Source organism: Mustela nivalis (genome assembly GCF_964662115.1).
Source record: "Mustela nivalis genome assembly, chromosome: 2".
NCBI classification, from domain to species: Eukaryota; Metazoa; Chordata; class Mammalia; order Carnivora; family Mustelidae; genus Mustela; species Mustela nivalis.
In genome coordinates, this window is record NC_139021.1 from 8,605,854 (window position 1) to 8,629,143 (window position 23,290).

Consider the following 23,290-nt stretch of genomic DNA (forward strand, 5'->3'; position numbering starts at 1 on the left):
CATGTGATGTGTGTATCTGTGAGTGTGCACATGTGTGGTGGGGTGGATGAGTGGTAAAAATCTACCTGGACAAAACAATTCCCTGTGCAAATAAGTTTCAAAAACAAGGGCTTCTTATATCTCCCAATTTTAGAATTTTGCAGTGGATGTGAACATTTTAAACCTCTCAGAAATTGGGTAAATTTGTTTATTACACTGTCTGCAAACTTATATGACCATGGAACCATTGGCAAGTCTAATACCTATTAAAACCTGTGGACCAGTTCTCTTTCCAGGTAAAAGGAAAGGAAATACATGGGGGCTCATGGTGAGGTGAAGCTCAGAGGCTATAGTGAGGGAAAGCAAAACCCAAGATACAAGGAGATACATGTTATGGATGGATTGGGAAGGTGGTTCTCCAAGCGTCTGGTGGAGAAGGGCAGGTGCGAGAGGCAGTTCCAAGGCCTGCACAATCTCTGGGTCCATGAGAGAATGTCTATGAAGACATGGTGCCAGGCACATAATCAGACATCAGTATAGCTTTAGAGATCAGTAGGATCACAGTGAACTTAGTTACCTTTTTAATGACCTTGAATAACAGCTGTAAAGAGGGAAAGAAGTGATGAAACAATCTCCGATAACAAAGGGATTTGAGTATAGGAAGTCTCAGCCAGATTTCTTCACCTGGGGATGAGGAGAGACTATATGACTTTCTATATGTATAAGCAGTTAGTCTCAAACTTGTGTGTAAATGAGAATCATCTGGGCATCCCGTTAAAGGTGTAGGTGCCCATCTTCACTTCTAGAGAATTTTATTCGGTTAGTCAGGGGTTGGGCTCCAGGATAACATTTTCCACCAACACATCAGATGATTGTGTGCAGCAGTGGTGCACGTTCTGTCTGAGCACACTGTTGTGTGGGGCTAATAGTGAGTCTGAATGAAAGGGGAAAAGTAAGGAATGGGAGGGTCAAGCGTGGTTACTTGGAAAGCTAAAGACAGATGACTTTGTATGAAAGTTGAAGCATGAATCAATGATAAAAGAGCAGAAAGTGCATTTAATTAACTGTAAACAGGCAGGATTGTCTGACTTGAAATTATGGTTATAACCTTCAGCAACCGCCTACCTCAGGATATATGATAGGTTACCTGAGGAAGAGAGACTATGCTATGTGTGAACATATAATTGGGTGCATATGGAGTCATAGTTAAGGAGAAGTCTTGACTCAGCACTAAGGGAAGAAAGGCATTCTTGGGTTTATGAGGCTTTGTGTGTTTTTCCAGAAGTTAAGCTATTGTGTCATGATGCCTAGTTACCTCTCTTTATCATGCTGGGTCATGTATTTTGGATAAATGCTTAGACGATTCAAGCTAAGTGACTAGCATTCCAGATAGAAGCAGGAGATCCAAAAGTCCCTGAAGGAAGTCTCTTGGAACAAACAACGACATGATAGAGCACTTGAAGAGCAAACAAACAGCAGCAACACTTGTTCCCCCAGCATGAGGATATTCTAAAGAGCAAGAGTAAAGAAAAAACAAAAGCAATTAGAACCCCAGGAAAAACAAAAAGCTTCATGAGGAAGTGGAGATGCAACGTGAGGGGTTTGGGGGGTAGGAAAAGAATAAATGAAACAAGATGGGATCGGGAGGGAGACAAACCATAAGAGACTCTTAATCTCACAAAACAAACTGAGGGTTTCCGAGGGGTGGAGGGGGTAGAGGTTATAGACATTGGGAAGGGTATGTGCTATGGTGAGTGCTATAAAGTGTGTAAATCTGGCGATTCACAGACCTGTACCCCTGGGGCTAATAATACATTATATGTTTATAAACAAACTTAAAAATTATTAAAATATTTAAAAAATAAAGAGAAAGAAAATTCAAACAAATACAATACCTCATACTTCAGCAACATTATTTACATATTCATAATATTATAAATACTGATTCCTGTATAACCAAAAATTATGAAAATAATACTGAAAGATAGGCAATGTGTCAGGTGGTATTGAGGAGTTAAGTCATCAGGTGTCATATGCGAACATTGATATGTTATCTAAAATTGTTTTTTTAAGCCAATTGAGTTATAACAGAAGACATGCATTATATGGTAATAAATACCAGAAGAAATGAAAACCAAAAGAGAATGAAACCATGCTTAGGTCTTTCCTGGTGGCTCCCTTTTCCTGAGTCAGCCATGGATGTACCTCCAGGACCAAGAAGAGAGTGGGAAGCCAGGCTCTGGAGACAAGAGGAATGCAGGCATCCCTCCCTCTTCGGGAAGGGCACAACTTCTGACCTCTCATGATGGACTGCAGTAGGAGGGGGACAGGAGACTGGCCAGGGGACGGGCTACAGGGGAGGATAGAGCTGGGGTGCTGGAGGCTGGCCAGAAGGTAGGGAGGATCTCACTTACGTGCACACACTCCTATTGCGTACCTCGGGCGGTCCCCACTGTAATCACAGTAGAGGCCCCGGTGGGGGTCACAGATGGCTGCCTCTGTGCAGTTGTCCCCAAGCTGCTGAGCACACATTTTACAGCATTCACAACCATCTGTGATGAGGCTGACCCCCAGCGGGCAGCGAGGGGGTGACGGTGGGCACTCACACGGCCATTTGCAGAATTGGGGGCGTGAAGCTGTGTCCTCCAGTGGCACTGGGGTGAAAGCCATGGCTGTGGAGCCTGGAGAGAAGGCCTGTGGGGGAACAGCAGAGATAAAGGGCTGCCAGGCAGGGGTATCAAAGCCCAAAGGGCCAGCAATCACCTTCTCATCTTCCTGGTGTTAAAAGGTTTATATACAATTATGTTTCTTCTACCATGTTTTTAATAGCCAGAAATCTCCTTTCTCTTCCGTAAAACAAATAGGAGCAAAGAGCCAGGAGGTTGGAGAAGTCAAGCCAATTTCCCCCAGTCCCCCTACTGGAGGTTGTGGGGCCCCGATTTTATGTCAGAACTCTGGCCACGCTAAGCCTCATGTGTGTTTCCTTCCATTCCCAAGCATCCCACAACCTGGGTGGGTGTCAGGTTGGTCTCATTTCACAGATGAGGGAGTTGAGGCTTTGAGCAGCAAATGCCTTCTCATGAGCCACACTGTGACCTGTTCTGTACCCACTGCCTTTCCTCCACAGCCCAAGGAGCCACCTTCTTGATGCCACTGTGTGTCCTAGGAGCTTGTAGAGCAGGTGACTCATACTTGACAGCAGGTTTTAGCCAGGTGACCTATTATTATTATAGTTAGTTCCCCTCTGAGCCCCATTAAAGGCTATGGGTGGGCGGCAACCAATGACCCCTGCGGCTGGCCCTCTCAGCCCCTCTAGAGGGGAGTTCGGCCCCTATTGCTTGTGCCAGGTCTGCAGACAGGAGTCCCCCAGCCCACGCACGTCCCATGGCCCCATTCCCATCCCCCAGGTTTGCCATCAGCCTGAAAATACGATGGACGCAACACTGGGAAGCTGGGAGGAGGGGAGATAGGCCCACAGAGCCGTCCCTGCCGGGAAGAACGAGTAGACAGAATGCAAGGCTGCTCTGGGGTATCTTTGAGTTTAGGAGGTTCAAGCTGCCTGTATCTCTGGGAGCTGGTCACCTTCCCATGCCCTCTGGGTGCTGCCCTGACCCCTATCCTGCCCCTTGCTCTTTACACTGGAGGAAGCAGAGGCCCGAGGAGAAAGGGACTTGTCTGAGGACAGAGTGTACAGCCGGGTCCCAGCCATTCTCTCCTTCCCAGGCCAGTGTGGTCCCTGCCGGAGAGCACCCCATCCAGGGCTTCTCAGATGTGCTCCGGAATTCCAAGGTCCGCAGGGGTAGCGACCAGGGTTTCTGCAAGCGGCCAAGGTGGAGCCACAGCACCCTCCCCACCCCTACCTTAAACCCAAGAAACCCCGCTCAATGGAGCTTAGAGATCTGCCTTCCATCCTTGGAATGACACATGCTGACATATACAGATTCTTCTTCCCTTTTCCCGAGGAGGAAACCGAGACCCAGAGAGGCGGAGGGACACGGCCAGAGTGACACAGAGTGCGTCAGGACCGAGGCACAAACGACTCTTGTAACTCTCGTTTCTACACCCTTTGCCCTCTGGGTTCTTAGAGTTGCACAGCAGATGTGTGCTGGGCTAGCCCATAGCCTCTCGAGAGCTTTAGATGTTTGAAGATGAATTTAAAAATTCTCGCAGTTTGGAGAATTCACAGCTTTTGGGAGAGATGGACACGAGAGGTGGTTTATTAGAGCGCAAAGCTGTACGCAGAGTGCCGGGTGTCCCATGGGGAGCCCCAGGAGCTCCCTGAAGGCGAGGGCAGGAGTCGCTCTGTCCAGGGGAGTGAAGCCCACCCTTGCACACTTGGCCAGGAGCGATGATTTAGGTCGAGAGGTTGGACTCACGGGCATGTACACCTTTTCTCTGTAAATATTGATTGAACTTTTGAAAATCCAACTGGCAAACCTTGATTTGAGGCTTCTGTCACCTCTGGGCTTGGTTTCAGGGCTCAGTGGTGCCCACTCCTTTCCCACCGCAGGACCTCAGCCCTGAGTTCCCTGTGACCAGAATGTTCTTCCTGCTTCCCTTCACCGGGGCAGTGGCACTCAGGCCCCACCTTACGGGCCTCCCGCGGAGAGCACGCTCCTGGCCTGCTGACCACACTTGGTAGTCAGACTTGCATGTGTTCGGGTGACTAAGCCAGCCCATGGGGAGGAGGGCAGAGCGGGGCCCTCCACAGGGGACCTGGCCCACAGCAAGGCGCCGTAGGGAGGCTGGGGCTGTCTGCCACCCATTTCTCTAGATGCCTTGGAACCTGTCCCTTCCTTCCCTCATTATCTTCTCTTTACTGGGGGCTTCTCTGCTTGGCCAGAGACAGAGACGCAGGACAGCCAGGAGAATCATGCCTGCGGCCACTTCCATCCTCCATGGGTGATGTGGCTTGGCAAGGCCTTGCTGGCCGGGGTCCAAGAACTCTTGGAGGTCAGCAGTGCGGGTTCCCATTCACCAGGCCATCCACTTCCCTGGCCCTGCTATTCCTTAGAAATGCAACAAGACACAACAAAACCTCAAACCCCCTCATTAATAAACCAGCCAGATGTGCACACGCCTGTGCACACGCGTACACACACACACACACACACACACACACACCCCTCTCTTTTTGAATCTGTGGAGAGAATTTTCCTCATCATTCTGTGACACTAGAAGGCTCAGAGGTTCGTAAGCACCCATGAACTGTCTCTGACCAGTCCTCAGGCCCATAATATATATATATACTCTTGGCAGAGGAAATTTTAAAAAGCCTTTTCCTCCAGGAAGCCTTCCATGCCTTCCCCAGGTGGTGTTAGAGGGGGTCCCTTCCCACTAGATAGTGAACTGTAAAGGCCTTACTGCTGTCTGTGAAACATGGCCCATGGCCCACGGCAGGACTGTGGAAGTGTTGCCTAGAGGAATGGGCCATGGGGGATTGTTGATTACAAGGGGCTTTGGCATCCTTTCATACTCAGGACCTCCAGTCCTGGAACCTTGCCTCTCAGCTTGGATTACATTTGAGTGTCTAAAAAAGAACATGGGACCTGAGTGTGTTCCTTCTGTGTGGCCACGGACAAGCTTCCTAACCTTTCTGGGCTTTGACATCCCCATCTGTGATCCAGCCACAATAATGTCCCCCTCCGGGAGCTATGGGGAGGGGGTGCAGCCCTGTGTATGCAGAAGACTAGCAGGTTAGGTCCTTTGAACTGAGCTGGGATGGGCTGTCATCTGGCAGATACCCCTCTCCACATGGCCGCCGCCTATCCCGGGGTCTCCAAGTTAAAGGTCCCCAGAAGGAAACCTCCTTTCCAATACCTGCCTGAGCCCTAGAGCACACAATCTTAGGGGAAGCAGCTTAGGGGAGCTGGGACATTGAGGGATGGGCTCTGGGCCTTCCGCTTAGCCCTGCTCTAGCTGTTGGCGCCATCTGCTGGTGGGAAACCTTCCTGACCTCTGTCCAGGGAAGAAGGTAGTGGGGAGAGCATGGGTGGGGGGGACTGAGAACTCCTGGGTTTGATGTGAGACCCTTGAATCCTTGCTGTCTTGTCCAGCCTTGACACCACAAAGGATGTGACTGAGGATTCTTCCTGATGATGAATTTTCTCTGTGTGTGCACACAGGGAAGCCGAGGGGTACCATGTGCTTCCTGCCCTCAAGAGTAGACAGTTTCGTTGGGGAAATGTGCTCGACTCTTTCATGCATTCTGTGGACATATGCTTAATGAACACCAACCATGTGCCTGGATTTGTGCAAGGCTTGAAGGAAGCAAGGCTGCATGGGACACAACCCATCTGCTTCCTAGTCGACCACCCCCGGAGGCCCAGAGACGTGAGCACAGTAACTGTAATTCAGTGTGATAGAAGCTATAATGATGGCACCACACACCCCTGCCCACCCCTTTTATTCGCTGGGTCACCAACACACCTCTGGTCAGCTCTCCCTTTGTCCAACTGTGGCACTCAGTGCTGGGCAGACAGTGGGGGATACCACTGGGAGACAAAGCTGACCTGCCTGTGTGAGCACTTAGGAGGGTTGGCCATGTCTGCTGGGACTAGAGGGGGCGTTTTGGGGGGTGGGGATGGGGTGTGGGAAGAATAGCGAAGGGCAAGCGGGAACGTTGCAGCAGACACAAAGGCCATGTGCAGGGCGTGCGTCTGGGATGGGGGAGAATTGCAGGGAGCTGGGGCAGACAAGACATACAAGGAGATGCAGGCTGGACTAGATCACAATGAGGTCATTGTCAAATAGATCAAGGAGGGCCCTGAATGCCTGGCTAAGGTCTCGGGCTTTTGGCTGGATTCTGCCGTCATCCTTTGTTGAAGGATTTTAGCAGAAGAATCAGGACAGATTTGTGTTTTAGAAACATCACCCTGTGTCAAGCCTAGTCTTTGCAACGTACTGTCCAAGCAACTCTGGGAGTTCACTTTCTGAGCCTTGGTTTTCTCTGCTGTTCCTGCTAGATACGCCCACCAAGGTTCTGGGAGCAAGCACCAAATGAGATCATGGCTATGGCTTCCAACTGTCCTAGCCAGTCCATCTACAGTTCCATGCAGACCTTAGCTCTGGTGACCACTAAGGGCCAGTCTTGAGCTAGATTTCAGTTCCTGTGGCTATTCTTTTGTCTTCCCCCACAGTGGTTGGTATCCTGAGCTCCAGTGTACAGATCAGCAAAGTGACTTGTTCATGGTCAACAGGTAGTAAGTGACAGAATTTGGGATTAAACTCAAATATGCTGACTTCATGCTTTTCCCACCACTGTACATGAAGGAGAATTTTCTAATGGAAGAAATCAGTGGTAAGGTAGTGAGCACATCATCAGTGGAGGTAATCAAGAAGTAGCATCATCTGGGCTGGGGGCTGCAGAGGAGTTTCAGGTCTCACAAACCCTGTTACATAGTAGGTGTCAACAAGCATCTGCGAATAGAATGAATGAGTCAATGTACATTTTCCCCCTGATGCTGTCCTCCCTTGAGGGCAGAAACCATATGCCATCCATTTCCCTATGTGTGCAGACACACAGGCCCTTACATCATAGCTAATATCTACCAGTGTTTGTTGTATATGGGGAACTTTAAAAAAATTTTTTTTCTTTATTTTTTGAGAGGGAAAGAGAGAGACAGCAAGTGGGGGGAAGGGCAGAGGGAGAGAGAGAAAGAATGTCAAGCAGGCTCCATGCTCAGCTCAGCTCAGCACGAACCCGATCTCATGATGCTGAGGTCATGACCTGAGCCAAACTCAAGAATCAGACACTTGGGACTGAGCCTAGATGGCTCAGTTGGTTAAGCATCTGCCTTCTGCTCAGGTCATGATCCCAGAGACCTGGGATTGAGCCTTGCATAGGGCTCTCTGCTCTGTGGGGAGCCTGCTTCTCCCTTCTCCCTCTGCAGCTCCCCCTGCCTATATACACATGCTTTCTGTAAAATAAAAAATAAAATAAAATAAAAAAGAGAGAGAGTTGGACGCTTAGCCAACTGTATATGGGGAAGCATTTTATGCCATCTTATACAGTGCCCCCAACAAAACACAAGACAGACCTACTCATTTTCCCAGAGCAGAAGAAATGGCTCAGGGGGGTTGAGTGATGGTCTGAAGCCACACAGCTAGTCACGGTTGGGGGGTGGGGGACACAGACAGGATGCAGCAAAAGTCTGCCTTGTCCAAAGATCTTGAACCCCTCACTCTTCTGCCGTTTGTGGTCACCCTCCCAGGAAAGACGGCGCTCCTGTGGTCCCTGGGAACGCACTCCCATCACAGCAAATATCCAGAGGCTGGGAGCTCCAGGAGAGGCTGTGGGGATCCTTGTGTGACGTGTCCGTCCCTTCAGGATCGCATTTCGTGACATGAGGAGACCTCAGGTGTTCGTGTCACGGCCAAAACGGAGGCCCAGCAGCCAAGAGCCCTGTTTCCTGCATAAATTGTTTTGAGCTATGGTCCTGGGGTTGAGCAGGCTGGAGAGAACAGAAGCGGGAGTCTGCTGCCAAGCGAGGAGTAGGGAAGGGCTTAGGACCAGCCTTGTTCTCAAGGGTCCGGGAGGATTCCAGCTTGGGGTGTCTTAAACTCCTCTCTGACCAACCTGCCCATTTGGAAGAGAATGTGAAGCCCATGGTTTCTTTTCTGCAGAGTATTTATTGAACATCGGCAGCGGGGCAGGACCTGTGGGGGATGGGGTTGGAGCAGCAGACCCAGAAGGCTCACTGTCCTTACAGAGCCCCCCCCCCCCGCCCCTTCCTCTGCATGAGGGCATAGTGACAAGACACCAGCTATGGCCCAGGAAAAGGGTCCTTATCAGAACATGGCCACGTGGCCACCTTGAACTTGGTCTTCCAGGCTACGGAATTGTGAGGACACATTTCTGTGGTTCCTAAGTCCCCCGGTCTGTGGTTCCAGCTGCCTGATGGATTAAGACAGTATCAGACACTTACCCCTCTGGACAGGGAGGGCGACCACGAGGCGGGGTTAAAGAAAGGAGTTGATCCCTTCGATGGAACTTAACTGGACAAATTTAAGCAAATGAAAATTGGGGGCAAAAAAGTTAAAGCCTCTGTAGGAAATGTTACAAATGGAGCTTGGAGATGCTGTTTAACCAAGAGCAGTAACTGTGGATTTTATGGTGTTTTCCAGCCTCTGAAAATGGACCGGAGAACAAGTGAATCTACAGTTGGACTTGCATTATCCATTCTCCAAGAACACATGTCACCAGGCAAGGGAGCAGAAAGTAGGAAGCCGGCTGGGATGGGGTGGGGCACCCAGGGGACTGAAATGTTCTGCTGGATGACAGAGATGGACACGATCGTCTTCTGAGTGTGTGTGTGTGTAGCTCATGGGGGGCAGGAGCTCTCGTGGGAGAGGAAAGGGTACAGCATCAAGACTACCCCACCGGTGGTGAGGGTTCTAATGGGGTTGAGCCCAAGTTGCCAAGGACCCCAGGAGAGGAGATGGGAACCTCTCACCAGAGGGTTTTCAAGGCAGGGCTGTCATTGCCTCCTCAGTGCCCAGGAAGGTGCGTGGCTGGGGGTGGTGAGGGAAGGCTCAGTTCCCGGAGGATCCGGATGGTCCTGGAGCCTGGCTTCTCTGCTTTTGGGAGGCCGCAACGAGATGCTCCACAAGGGGGCAGCCTTTAGACAGAAATGGTCTAAGCAGCTCCCCGCTGTGATCTGGGGACCTCAGGAAAGGCTTGCCCTGCCTGGAAGCAGTTTCTGTTCACCTCTTTACAGAAAAGAGGGCCCTGGGAGCAGTGGAAGACTGTGACCCCCTCTGGCCTGGGCGCAGAGGTGTGGGGACCCCCACGGCCCACCTGCCTTCTCTACCACTTTGTTCTCACGTCCGGTAGGGACAGGAGCAGTCACACTGTAAGCCGGTGGACCCCTATTTCCCGAGCTCCTTGTAGGAAAGCACCCCTAGGAGTCTATAAGCCATGTTCCTGGTGGGGCTGGCTTCAGGTGGGCAGTGTCTCGGAAAGATCTTAGTTCCCCACCCCTAATGCCACCACGCCTGAGTGAGGGGAGGACCCAGCACTGCCCGTACCCTTGCATGCGCGGCTCTGGCTCCCACGCAGAAACTGAACGCCCCGCAGATGACTCAGTATTGGCCAGGCTGCAGGTCACAGGGTGTGGAAGAGTTTTGGGGATTTTTCTGTTAATTGGTTTTATAAACATGCAGTCTTGTGAGCTTCTGGAAGGGGTGGGGGACTCAACTTTATAGGACAGGGGTGAAGGCTCAGGAAGCCAGACTTCTTTCCAAATAACAAGCCCTGGTGTGTCCGTTCATTCGTTCGTTCATTCATTCATTCATTCATTCATTCACCAAGCACATGAAGCATCTCCTAGGTTCCCAGTACGAAGCCTCAAGAAGCACCCCGCCTTCCGAGGAGACAGGACTCTAAAGGGGGTAACTGCGTCCAGAACAAGGATTGGAAATTGCAGCCCATCAACCACATCTGGCCCACTGCATTTTGCAAGGGGGAGGATGGATTTCCCATTTTCAAAAAAATTTGTGAAAAACAACCAAAACAAAGAATATTCCTCAGAGACCTTCTAGCTCACAAAGCCTAGGCTATTTACGGTTCCATCTTTCATAGGCAGCGTTTGCTCGTCACTCTTTGTTAGAGACGGGTGTGGCTACGCGCCAAAGTCGGGAGAATAATACAACCTCTCGTACCCTTCACCAGCATCAGCTGTGTGGATCTTTCTTGATCTGTCACTCCTGGCTACTCACAAGGGTTCCTTCCCTGAGGATTTCAAAACGAGTCCCAGACACCGCATGATTTTACCTGAGATTCTTGAGGGTGCATGAAAGTACGAGAAATTTTTAAAAAATGTAACCCCCATAGAATGGTCACACCAATAAAATCAGTTACAGTGTAGTGATTTTCTCTGGTTAGTACCTACACCTTAGTCCTTATTCAAATTTCATGGATGTATCTCCAAGATTTCTTTTTTTATTTCTTAATGGGATGGTTTCTCTGAATCAAGATCAATGCCAGGCCTACATTGGGTTCTGCATGTTGCCTTTTGTGCCTCCTAATCATTTTCATTCTGTATAACTCATGACACCCCCAGGCGGCGTGTGGCTTTTGCAACCATCTTTCCCAATGTACAGATGCATAAACCGAGCCCCAGAACAGTCAGATAATCTACCCAAGGCCACCCACAAATGGCAGGGGTGGGATTTTAACTCCAATGGCCACACCACGTGCTGTCTCAGCAGAGTCTAAAAAAGGGCTTTGAGAGCAAGATATGACGGTAAGGGGTGAGGGCATAGGAACAGGGAGTGCTTCTTGGAGGAGGCGTCCCGTGCACTGTGTCCTGAAGGATAACTGAGAACTGACCAGAAGGGCAGAGAGAGAAACAGAAGGAGCAGGGTGTGCTGGTAGCAGTGATGCAGTGTGGCGCGGGAATGACCTGTGGTCAAGGTTGGGGCTTAGGGTTCAGGGACACGGAGAAGGTAGGCTGGCGCCATGGTCAGAGGACCTTAAGAGCCACACCCGGGATATGTGCATCCCTGGGGAAAATAGTCTTTCATGATGTAGCCAACCCATTGTGCCGGTGATGATCAAAACAGCCCTGGGAGGTCAGCCCTCATGGTCTCAATTTGACAGATGGGGAAACCGAGGTCCACAGAGGTTAACATGCAGCAGGAAAATTACACACTCTGGTCTTCAGACTCTGGATCTCATAATCTTCCAGTGGCCTCTAAGCGACCCTTCTCTTGCCCAATGTCCAGTTCCTGCAATTCACCCAAAGGAACTGGGGGGATTCCCTGTCCTAGGTCTAGAAATGGCAGTGGCCATGAGGTGACCAGGGACAGGGCTGTCCAGGAGCAATAGCCGATAGCAACAAGGGTGGAAAAAATTGCCCTCGATGGGAGGCCCTGGGCTCCAGCCCCCAGCCTGAGATTTGTGGCCTTGGACCACCCTTTGCTCCCCCGCAGGGCAGGCTTAGGTGAGGCAATCTTCTGGCACCTTCCAGCACTCTTGGCTGGCGGAGCTGGGCCTCTGATAAAGGTGGTTCCTCCCTCCAGCATCCAGACCCTGACCTCAGCTCCTTTCCCCCATCCTGGATCGGGTCCAATGCAGACATCAGCCGGGCTTTTAAAGTCCATTTTATGAATGACAAGCTGATGCTGCGCTGAGAAATGGCAGAGCTGGCTCTCGCCCCGGGCCGTGTGCCGCCGCCTGCCCTCAACCAGCACACCGTCCAGCACAGGCAGCCCAGGTTTCTTGTCTGCATTTCAGATGGAGAAACAGGGGCTCAGAGACTAAGTCAGAGCCTGACTAGGACCACGCCTTTGGATTCCTTGTTCTGAGCTCAGGAAGTCAGTCCATACGTTCCTGTTCCCCGTTCAGCCCTCTTAGCATTCAGGCCCAGGCCTTGTCAGATTCCCCTGTCCCCTTCCCCAGCGCAAAGCCTCTACCGTAAAGGTCAGTGCCATAGCTTCCCTCCCTCCCTTCCCCTCTATACCCATCCTGCCCAGCCTTTCTGGCTTTGTTTATTCATTCATTCATTCATTCATTCAATCATTCAACTGACCAACCAACGAGTACGTATTGAGCACTTCTAATATTCAACCACACTGTTGTCCACCAGGAAGTGTCAGGTCCAGAAGGGGAAAGTGTGCTCAAGGCCAGGGGAGTGGGGCACAGCTTGTGCCAAGGTCACCGGTGTGTATCCTTGCTGGAGGTAGGGGCCTGAGGGCGGATGGCTCATGCATGGGGGTGGGGCCAGCAGAGGGCTCCGACACAGTGACATGTTTCCTTCTACGTGGGCGAGAACAAGGACCCATGGGTGCCCACTGCCTGCTCCACCTGCAAGGGAACCAAAGGGAACATCCTAGAGGGTGTCAGTTCCAACAGCATCAATTTCAGCAACAGAGAAGAGAGGGAAAACATTTCAGACAGAAGGAACAAAAGGGGCCTGTGACCAGGAGAGAGGACGCTTGTGTATTTGGGACAATTGTCCTTGACGTAGGGAAGAAGGTGAACGAAGGCAGTCCCAGAGGATGAGGATGCAGGCTTGGCCAGACTCACAGTGGGGAGGACAGCGGTGTTCAGGGCACGCCCACCTGCTTTAGGCTCTGTGTTCGACCCAGCTCATCCCCTGGCACAGTGACATTCAGGACCAGATCCCTGTGTCACAGGACACAGAGGTGTCCTGAGACTTAAAAAAGCTAAGTGAGGGGCTCAAGATGAGCCCCTTTCTAAATTCAGACTCCATGGTTTACTCTCGATCATTCTGTTGGCAGAGTTCACTCTCTTCCCTCCAATGTCCGTGTGTGCACTTGAGCCTCGAGGTCAGAGGAAACCCCTGGAGGGCCCAGAAGGAGGGGCAGCTGAAGGTCACAGTGCTCCCACTGGCAGCGGGGAGGAGTGGAGGACCTGAAGACAAGGCTGGCCTTAGGGGCAGATGGAGACTTCCTCACCGACATGGGGAGGCGGCTGGGGATGGAGACTTCCTCACCGACATGGGGAGGCAGCTGGGGACTGAAGTCCTCCAAGGGCACTGTTCCCCACCAGGGTGCCTCCTGAACTTTCAAGGCATCAAGGTTCATCCGTGGTGGGAAGCGTTAAACCTCTGGAGTCCTGGATCCCTGCCCAGCCTGACTCAGTAGGCCTGGGGAGCCTGGGATGGCTTTTTGTAGGGAGTACTTGGGGATCCTCAGGACTGGGCCCGACCGGGGTGGAATCCTATGGAGATTAAGCCGGGGGTGTGCTTTATGGCTTTATGAGACGAGCGATACACTCTGAGGGTTGAAAGACGAGATGTAGGCACACAGGAAATCATCTTTGGACACCTTAAGGGGAAGAGGCATGTCTGGAGGGTCATCCCAGAGCATGGGACACCCTTTTCAGTGTCCTGACCTGCAGCAACAGCATGAGAATCCCAGCCCATGATCTCTGTTCCTGGTGTGAGGAGCGGCCGCCCAGTGAATCTGTGAATGGACCTCAGGACTCTGGTGGCTCCAGCTGGAAGCAAGCTTAGGAGTTAAGTCCAGTCTCCTCAGTTTTAAAACCAGATAACAAGGACTGAGAAGGCGAGCAACCAGGCCAGTCCACCACCTGCCCCAATGACAGAGTGACACATCCTTGTTCTCTCAGAATATTCCTCCACCCTTTCCCCCCAGACCCACCCTGACCTAGGCAGGCTCATAGAACACGCCTCTTCTCTCACCTCCAAGGCTAAATGCAGGATTCCCAGAAGGGCAAGCCTGGACCCGTCCCTTCCTCTTCTTTGGGCTCCGACTCTCATTTCCTCTCACTCCCCCTGCCCACCCCTACTGGGCCTTAGCAGTCCCATAGTCGATGTCCCAAGCCTGGACTTCCCTCCAGGCTGAGGGCCTTGGGGTGGGTGGGCACAGATAATACCACATCCCCTGGAATGTCCATTATTCATGCTTTGAGAGGCACAGTTCCTTCTCCAAGTCTGTCTCTCCTTCCTCCTCCACCTCCCCCTTTCACAGAGAAGTGCAGGAAGACATTTGGCAGATGAGCAAAACGTCAAGGCTAGAGGAGAGACAGGAGTGATTTTTGAATTCAGGTGTGTGTTAAGAATCACCAAGGTGCCAGTTAATGTGCATGTACCTGGGGTGTCTCCCCAGGAAATCAGGTTCAGAGCCCCAGACTTGGTGTTTTTCTCCTGAAGCCCTCTGAGCTTCCTTTTGGATTCCTCAACATGCTCCTCTCTGCTAGCATAAAAGTCTATCTCCAACACACGAGCCATTTTTGAGAGTAGGGCAGAAATGACCATTTATCTCCATGTCTCTAGAATAGGAAGGGGCTGAGTGCACAGCAAGTCTGTGAGCATCCATGGAGTGCATAAGTGGATGGACTATCAGCATCAAGAGATTCAAGGTTGTAAGTCACAAGTCTCAACTACAAACATCATAATTCATCAGCACCATCATCAAGACCACTGTCGTCTTTACCAACTTCACCCCACCACAACCATCACCATCATCTCCATCTTCATCACCACCACCACCATCATCACTATCATCACCATTAGCCCAACCACCACCATCATCACCACCACCATCACCATCATCACCACCACCATCATTATCACTACCACCATCACCAACACCATCACCACCATCACCACCACCATCACCAACACCATCACTGTTACCATCATCATCATCACCATCATCACCACCACCATCACCACCATCATTACCATTATTACCACCATCATCACCATCATCACCACCACCATCATTATCCCCAACTTCGTCATCATCACCTTCGTCACAGCACCACCATCAATCAGCTCCATCCTCCTCATCACAGCCAGCATTAGTATTTCTCTCTCCTATATGATAGTCCAAACATGTTCCTTGACTCCCTCAAAATGTACTGGAAAGCTAGCCACGATGGGGAAGTCTTGGGAGCTTTAAGAGACCAACTCAGCCCTGAGCCCTATACCGCCCACAGGTAAGTCTGCCCCTCCTCTCGCCCACCTGCTGCTGTCTGGGGTCTTTCTGAACCTCTGCTCATTTGTTCAAGCCTGGCCCTTGTCGTGGCCAATGCTTCCTCTCAAGCTGGGATGTGAATCATGTCCCCACCTCCCCTTGCATGTGTTGGGGGTTCCTGTGCTTTATCTCTGTTTCATTCTTTAATCTTGTCAGTAACCCAAGGAAGCAAGTACTAATATTACATCTTTTCACAGATAAAAAGACTGGTTCCCTGGAGGTGCTGGGATTAGAGCACTTTGTATCTTTATCTCTCCACTTGTTAAAATCCATCTATGCACAATTGCGTCTTCCCAGGCCAACAGTATCTAGTAAAACACAAGATGAACCATATATGGAATTTTATATTTTCTAGCAGCTGCACTGAAAACCAGTAAGAAACTAGTGGAAGTTTAACATTCTATTTGTTTAACCCAAAGTATTGAAAATATTCTTGTTTTAACATGGAGCCGATAGAAAAATTTACAGTGAGCATGTGATGTTCTTGTGCTCATACCGAGTCTGAAATCTGATGCGGTTCTCCATCTCACATGGGATGAGCCACATTTCTGGCACTTGGTGGCCTCACGCAATGAGTGGCCACGTTGGACGGTGGCGGGTGAAGGATGCTGCCTGCCTTTTGGGTGTGGTTTTCAAGTGAGCTGATAGATACAGGTGCATAGGACACTGTGAGCATTTACAGAGTGACCGCCTTCATTATCATCGGTGTTTCTGAGACCTGGGGAGCTCCAGAGGTGTTGAATGAATGTACCATGTGCTGAAGGCTTGCTCTCAGACACTCGCAGCATTCTGTGGTTCTTGCTCAACACTTCCTTCCTTGCTTTGCTTTCCTGGCTGCTGTTGGCAAGGCTCCCAGCCCCCGTTGGGACCCCCACCTGGGCCATTCCTGTCTTACTTTCCTTGCCCCCATATGGAAACCCGTGTGCAGCTGCCCAGAGAGATGGCTGAGGCTTCTGGGAGGAACCCCGTGCCCAAATCCTTGTACAAAGCCAAAGGCTGCTTCCTGGTATTTGGCTGCTTTGTTGGCATGGGGCAGGAGCCTTTTCTAAACGCTGGGGTTGGTGAGTCTGCTGACGGGCCAGAGGTACTGCTCCACCCCTAGCCAGGATCAGGTTCTCCAGGGAGCACTGCTCCCATGCCCATTCCAGATGCTGAGGCTCTGTCAAGCGCCGTGCCAGGTGGGAAATGCCTGCTTGTGCTGCACTCACTCCTGCACCCTGGACAAGCGGCGAGTGGGAGGGGCTGCCGCTGTGAGCAGAGCAGCGAAGCTGCAGGGAGAGGCCCTAAGCAGGGGCCGGGGTGGAGGTGGGGTGCAGATTTGCATGCTGGATTGGGTCCAAAGTTATGGACAGGCGATGTAAAGAAGATGTGTCACTTCTGTTCTCACATTTTTAAAAGGGACAGGCCGCCTCCTGGGCCGCAGCGCCCGGTGGTTGGTCCTAGGAGCGGAAAAAGAGCGGGCGTCCCATACCCCACATGCGCATCCTTATGTATTCACACACGCCAGGCCGATTTGTACACTCAGACAAGCTGCAATCTCAGACACGCGTGCACGCGCACACCTGTGCCCATTCCCACGTACATTCACAGGGGAGATGGGGCGTGGGTCTCCTCTGCACACTATCAGGGACCCAATGTGTACCTGGGGTAATATGTTTACCCAGCCCCAGGCTTCTGGGCAGCTTCCCTGATGCAGTCCTGTGGTCATTCCTCAGCCCCAGCAGGGCGCTGGGTAGGACTGAGGTCGTGAGCCCCAATTAACAAGAGAAGACAGAGAGGCCCGGAGTAGTTAAGGGTCCTGCCGAAGCTGGCACAGCCAGCAGCCTAACCTGCACCCAGCCTCTCCCTCCTGGATGACTCCGCCCCTGCTGCCTCACTTCCCCACGCGTGGTGGCTGTCATCCGTCTCTAGCCCATACCCTCTGTAGGGGCAGAAACTCTGTGCCTCTCATTTCTCTGCAAGTACCTGGACCAGGAAGGCAGCCGGCCGTATGGCAAAGCGCGGGACCTAGGTTCAAAGTCAGCTCTGCTGATCACCAGCTGTGTGACCTTGGGCAAATAACTGACCCTCTCTGACTTCCAGTTTGGGCATCTACAAAGAGGGATCATCACATCCACTCCAGGGTTTTGTGATGAGGATTTCAGGCGGTGTCCGATGAATGCCCTTGACTGTTGGATGATTCGAGGAAGGTCTGGAGCACCTGGCAGGGCATGTGAGATCAACCACTAAGGGTAGCCCCATTCTCGGGCGTGGGGGGCAGGGCACTCTCCACGTGGGAGGAAGAAAAGAACAAAGAGATGGGAAAACCGGTCGAATCTGTAGTCACCTTTATCACAGATATCACGTTCTCAAGTCGACTGGCTGGGTTTCTGAGCGCGCTGCCCTGTCCTCCTCAGCGTTTCTCTTCCGGGTCGGCATCTTGCTCCTTCAGGCACAGATTCACTATCCAACAGGGCAAGTCTTCCCTCAGAACGCTATTTCCTCAAGTTCTCTTGGCAATTCCCACAAACCTTGTCTTCCATATGAACCTCTATAATCCTTTTTCCATTAAAACCTCACTGGGCCCCAAAGGGAACTGGCATTCCTATTATACACTAGTGAGCAGAGGACAGCTACGTATGGAATTGGCCAGAAAGCAAAGCCCTGGTCGACATCTGTCTCCCAGCCTTTGCCGAACGTGAGGCTGCTCCGAGAGCCCTCCTGCTGGGAGTGCCTCAATCTGTTTGTTGTGCGGTGGGTGGGCCTGGGGGTCCAGAGATGCCCTCGGGGTGGGGGTGGCTACACAGGAGAGAGGAGCCTGATATCCTCCCAGAAGCCTCCCCTCCAGCCTGCTGTCCGGAGGATCTGTCCCGGCTCTTGGCTCCCTGGCTACATGGCCCCATGGCTGGGCCCCTGGATCAGGACCCCTCCCTTCCCCAGCACTACCTGCTGTGGGAGGTAATGGGCCCCAGGGCACTGGGCTCTGTCGTCAGCTTCTTTCCTCACACTCCCTCACACTCCTGCTCCCCTACCCGTCTCGCCTCTCCATCCACCCCTGGTCCTTCCAGCCAGAGCGACCCCCCAAAAAGGCTGCTATGGCTCCTCGTGGTGGCTGCAGTCTGCAGGAAAGGCTCGGTTTCCCCTCAGCTAGGAAAGTTCTAGAAGGAAGAGTGGGATTTGGCAGGGGAAGGTTTAAATTGGAGCCCTGGTCACTTACTCCTTGTGAGACCCTGGGTAAGTCCCTTGCTTGCCCCGAGCTTCCGTTTCTTTCTTTTATAAAGTGAAGTCAGTACCTCTTTTTGTAGCGCAGCTTGGCACCCACCCTGGGCGGGGACCGCACTAGGTTCAAAGGATTTCACAACAAATCACAAGATACACTCCCTACCTTCCTTAATCTTACAATGGTGCTTGGAAGAACCTCTACCCTACCTCACCCCCAGGTCCAGAGGCAGCAGGGCTGCGGTCAGCGGCCAGCTCTCAGCCTCAGATCTGGTTGAATCAGAACCCATGTCTTTGAGCCCGTGGGTGAGTCACTTTACCCCTGAGCCTCAGCTCCCCCATCCACAAGTGGAGCGCAGTGATCCTCAAGGAAACCGTCATGGGGAGTTGGTGATGAAAGCTTCTCACTGCCTCTGGGCACTACTACAGGCAGCAGGCCTTGGCCCCGGGCCGTAGGGTCTTGGATTCTGTTCTTCCCTGCTGCCCACCTCCTTTGCACCCTGGGTCTGCCCCATCCCCACGCCAGTAGGCTGGCTGTGTGCCGCCACGCGTCTTGCTCCCCTGGCCTCTTGGAGGTGCAGACCCTTCCCCTTTCCCTTTGGCGTGCCCTGGGCTAGAGAGAGGAGAGAGAGAGAAACCTCGGGATCCGCTGAACAGCAGGTGTCACGTGCAGGGCCCCAAGGCACACGCTTCCTAAGCTGTAGAGGGCTGTGCCAGCCCGAGACACCAGCAGCTGGGGATGGAAAGCACGCGCAGGCAATGTTTGCTTAAGGGAGGCACTTGTGTTGAAAGCTGGCATTAGCCTTCCCAAGCTCTCTGGGTGTTTTCTGACTCCTCTCTCTGTACTATCCCTAGCATTTGGAGACTCAAGTTCCAGACCTAAGACTTCACAAGTCTCCTGCCAAAGTCTTCAGTTAGTGCTGCTTGGGGAGGAGTGACTGGCCCAAGGTCACACAGCCAACCTGGGCAGAGCTGGGACTGGAGTCCAGGGCCCTGACTCCCTGCTCCAACAAGTGTCCCTTTTTTGTTCTGAGTTTCAGGGGGGAAAGAAGGGCGTGGACCACCTGTTTGCTTAGTCCCCCCACCGGGGGCTTATCCCCCCCCCCCCCGCATTCCTCCAGCATCAGCCGACCCCGCACAGTCCTCCTCCTCCCGCCCTGGGCTTCACTGGCCCCACACTTCCAGCCCCTCTTGATTGGCCCACCCATGTAGCAGAACCAGCTGGAGAAAGGGATCTGGGACCCCTCTGCAAGCCCCTGCCGGCAGGACTCACCGTGGCCGGGACGCTGCCCGCGGCTGCTGCTGTCACTGCTGCCAGCGTCCAGGGCAGGAACCACCTCATGCCTGGAAGTCAGGGGCAAAGGCATCTACCAAGCATCCTCTCCAGGGTTCCGGCCGCCTCTCCGGGGAGCTGGGCCGAGAGACTGGCCTGGCCCATCAGGAGCGGCAGATATGCCTCTTCCCACAGCCCTGGGGGGGTTTTATTAAAGCAAGATCTGACGTCAGAGTTAAGGACAAACCCTGCATTTTCCTCTGAAAAAACTTTTCCTGCCTCTCTCCTTTTTTTTTTTTTTTTTCCCTTTCTTCCCTCTGTCCCCACCTCCAGCCCAGCTTGGCCAGCCTCTCCCGCTCTGACAGCTCTTAAAGGGAAAGTTACAGGGCTATGATTTCACACTGGGGCAGTAAATTCTCAGAGAAGGAGCTGGGGTCATCCTGCCCGGCTATTTCCTAAAGGTGGGGAGGGGGAAATCGGGGAGGGCGCAAGGTGGAGGTGGGGATACTGTTACCCTGGGCGGGCGGGGGGCTTTGAACGCGCTCCCAGCGGAGGGAAATGAACTCCCTCCCATTTCTTCAGACTGCGCCTACTTCTGGTTTTCATTTGCCATCATGCACTCTTCTCTCCCCGGCTGCAGGCGAAGGAGGATGGCTTTGAGAGCAGCCATCTAGAAATGATAGGAATTTCCAAATGAACTCAGCTCTGGGGCTTGGGTTCTCATCAGCCCTCCACAACCAACTGAAGCCGTGGTGGCCAATTTACAGGCGTCACCTCTCCCTACCACCAGCCCAAGAGGCCCTTTGGGTGCTGGCAGCTGTCTCCCCACATCTGGGCACTTGGTATCGCTGTCAGTTTTGGGTGCCTCACCTGGCCCCTGCTGGGCATTGCCACACCGGGGAGGGGTCTCCTCTGGGATCCTGTCTACCCTTGTCCAGCCTCCTCACCCTCACGGGGATCTCAGCAACCGCCTCCGGACTGGCTCCCAGCTTCCCCTCCTGATGCCCATTCTCTATGTCCTTTACGGCTTCCCAGAGCCCTCAGAGTGAACCCTGGAAAATTGAACCAACTGAACCAATCTCTCCAGGCTATAGGCTCCCTGAGCCCACCCACTGATTTATGCAGAATCCCCAGTCCTGGTGAGGCATCTGAGACCTCCCTGCATACTTCTCTGTCCTCTCTCCCTGGGCTACACTTGACCATGCTGGCCGCCTTGCTGTTCCCATTAACACCCCAGCAAGGTCCCATCCCTGTGGTTCCCAGAGCAGTCACTTCCCCTCTGCTCTTTCCCTGCAGCCTCTATAAGGGGATGTGGAGCATGCATGGCTTCTCAGTGTGATGTAGGTTTGTGACCATGGACATGACCCCTCAAGAGGTGACTCTGGTGATCTTTCCATTTATTGATTTGGCCTCTGTCCTCATTCTGGCCAGTAAGACATAAAGAGAGATCTGCTGGGGGCTCCTTAGAAAAGACTGAATCCCTTAGAAGGAGAAAATTCTCTACTCATTCTGTTTTTACCTTGTGTGCAGAATTGGTGGCTGGAGCTGCAGCAGCCCTATTGAGTACATGAGGCACAAACTTGAGGATGAAAAGCCAGTGTGCTGAGGATGGTAGAGCAGAAAGAGGAAAAGAGGCTGGGGCTTTGGGATTTTATGGTGTTACTAAACCAAACCTGGAACAGTGACCTCCAGACTTTCTGTTACATGAATTAACTCAGTGACTTACTGAGCATGCTGAAATTAGGTATCTTATTCTTTGGTGCCAAATGCCTCCTAACTACTATATGGGGCTTTACAAAAATCATGCATGTCAAGTGGCCAAGGAGGAGGGTTATGATACATTGACACTGCTTAGTAAATGTGAATCCTTGCTTCCTTCTCATGAACTTACTTGCTGGTCTTCAGAATAAGTCCCATGAAGCAAGCACCATCAACAGGTGTCATTAAAGGAGTCATGCAAGGTGTTAGGTGCTAATCCACGTTTGGTGACCCTTTGATGAGCACCAAGTACAGACTGGTCCCCATGCTACGAGATATCTGATGACCATAAGAGAGACAGTGTAAACTCAGAGATGCTGGCTGATTCTGGGCATACACTAAGTTAGTGGCAGGCCTGGGACAAGAACCCAAGACTCTGAACCCTGACAAGACCGAGTCAGGACCCGATACTTCCACGCAAGTGAGCTTGACTTACCAAAGGCTCTGGATATTCTCTGCCAGGAGCCATGCAGAACCCAGAGAATGCCGGGCTGTTTTGGGAAATCTGATGGTGACAGGCAGTCAGAACAGATACTGCAAAGTATGGCACAGTGCTGACCACTTGCCCCTGCGGGGGAAGTCTCAGATGGCCAGCTGGTCCTGCTGGAAGCCGCCATCCTTCGGCACCAATGACACCTTGAGAAAGGTGACGTGGTGACCCAGGCAGAGCGGTGCCACTTACTGGAGGGCCTTGGACAATGAACGGTGTCTCTGTACTTCAGTTGCCTTTGCATAAAAAAATAAGATGGTGTTAGTGCCTACAAGGCCATCAGGAGGCCTGCCCGAGATAGGGAGGTGTGTCTTGGCATTTGTGAAGGGCAGCGTCAGAATGGACCAGTATGACCGGATAGCCCCATGCACATCCTGTTTCAGGGGTCCGGCTTCTTGGAGCTCATGGAGCAGCCTGGGTGTATGGCTGGGGTCTGCCTTGGTGGGTGGGGGTTCAGGGCCAGGCACTCCCCTCCCTCAAGCTGGACAAACTGTAAGTGACTGGCTGGTGGTGACTGGGACTCTAGCTGCCATTTATGGGACATTCACCACATTCCAGGAATGCTGGCTGTCCCACCGGGTCCTCCTCTTAGTTCCTGCTCTGGCACAGCCCCATCCTACAGATGAGGAAACTGAGGCCTGGGGAGATCACGTACCACGTGGCAGCGGAATTGTGATCGGAACTTGGACCTGAGCAGCTTCCAAACAAGGCTTTGGTCAAGCAGACCACGCGTGGAACAAACAGATGAGTCAATGCAGGAATGAATGAATGCAGTAGATGGGCAGACGGCTTGGCAGATGGAGGAATGCATGCGGAGATGAGTCCGCTGTCTGGAATGTTCCAGGTCCCAGGCCTTCCCAGCCTGGGCTCCACATCTTTGTTTTCTGCATCCACGTCTCCTTTCCCTGACCACTCTGCCAACACAGGTCCTGGGGGGTCTCCTAGACGGTGAGGTCCGAGGGTGAGACCAGCCCCACGTCTTTCTCTCTGTGCCGTATCCCAGCAGACGCACAGAGCCTGGCAGAGTGTGGGTCCAAGACACACGGGGAGTGAGCAGCCAGGTGCATGAGCGGAGCGCGTGGAGAGGTGCTGGATGGACGTGTGGACGATGAGGGAAGGAA

At 52.4% G+C, this 23,290-nt stretch overlaps 1 protein-coding gene across 2 annotated transcripts in view; it reads right to left on the reverse strand.

Annotated features, from left to right (window-relative positions):
• The window catches only part of CCN4 (cellular communication network factor 4), a 33,728-nt gene extending 13,530 nt beyond the window's left edge, over positions 1-20,198 (reverse strand). Inside the window, exons 1-2 of one of the 2 annotated variants that reach the window (XM_082719344.1) lie at positions 19,922-20,198; positions 2,394-2,673 (exon numbers count right to left, since the gene is read on the reverse strand). In XM_082719344.1, the coding sequence (XP_082575470.1) occupies positions 2,394-2,673; positions 19,922-19,990 (349 nt within the window). In that variant the 5' untranslated portion in view covers positions 19,991-20,198. The remainder of the gene's footprint in view (positions 1-2,393; positions 2,674-19,921) is intronic. The other variant, XM_082719345.1, reaches the window with a different exon arrangement.
• Between the last annotated feature and the right edge of the window lie 3,092 nt (positions 20,199-23,290).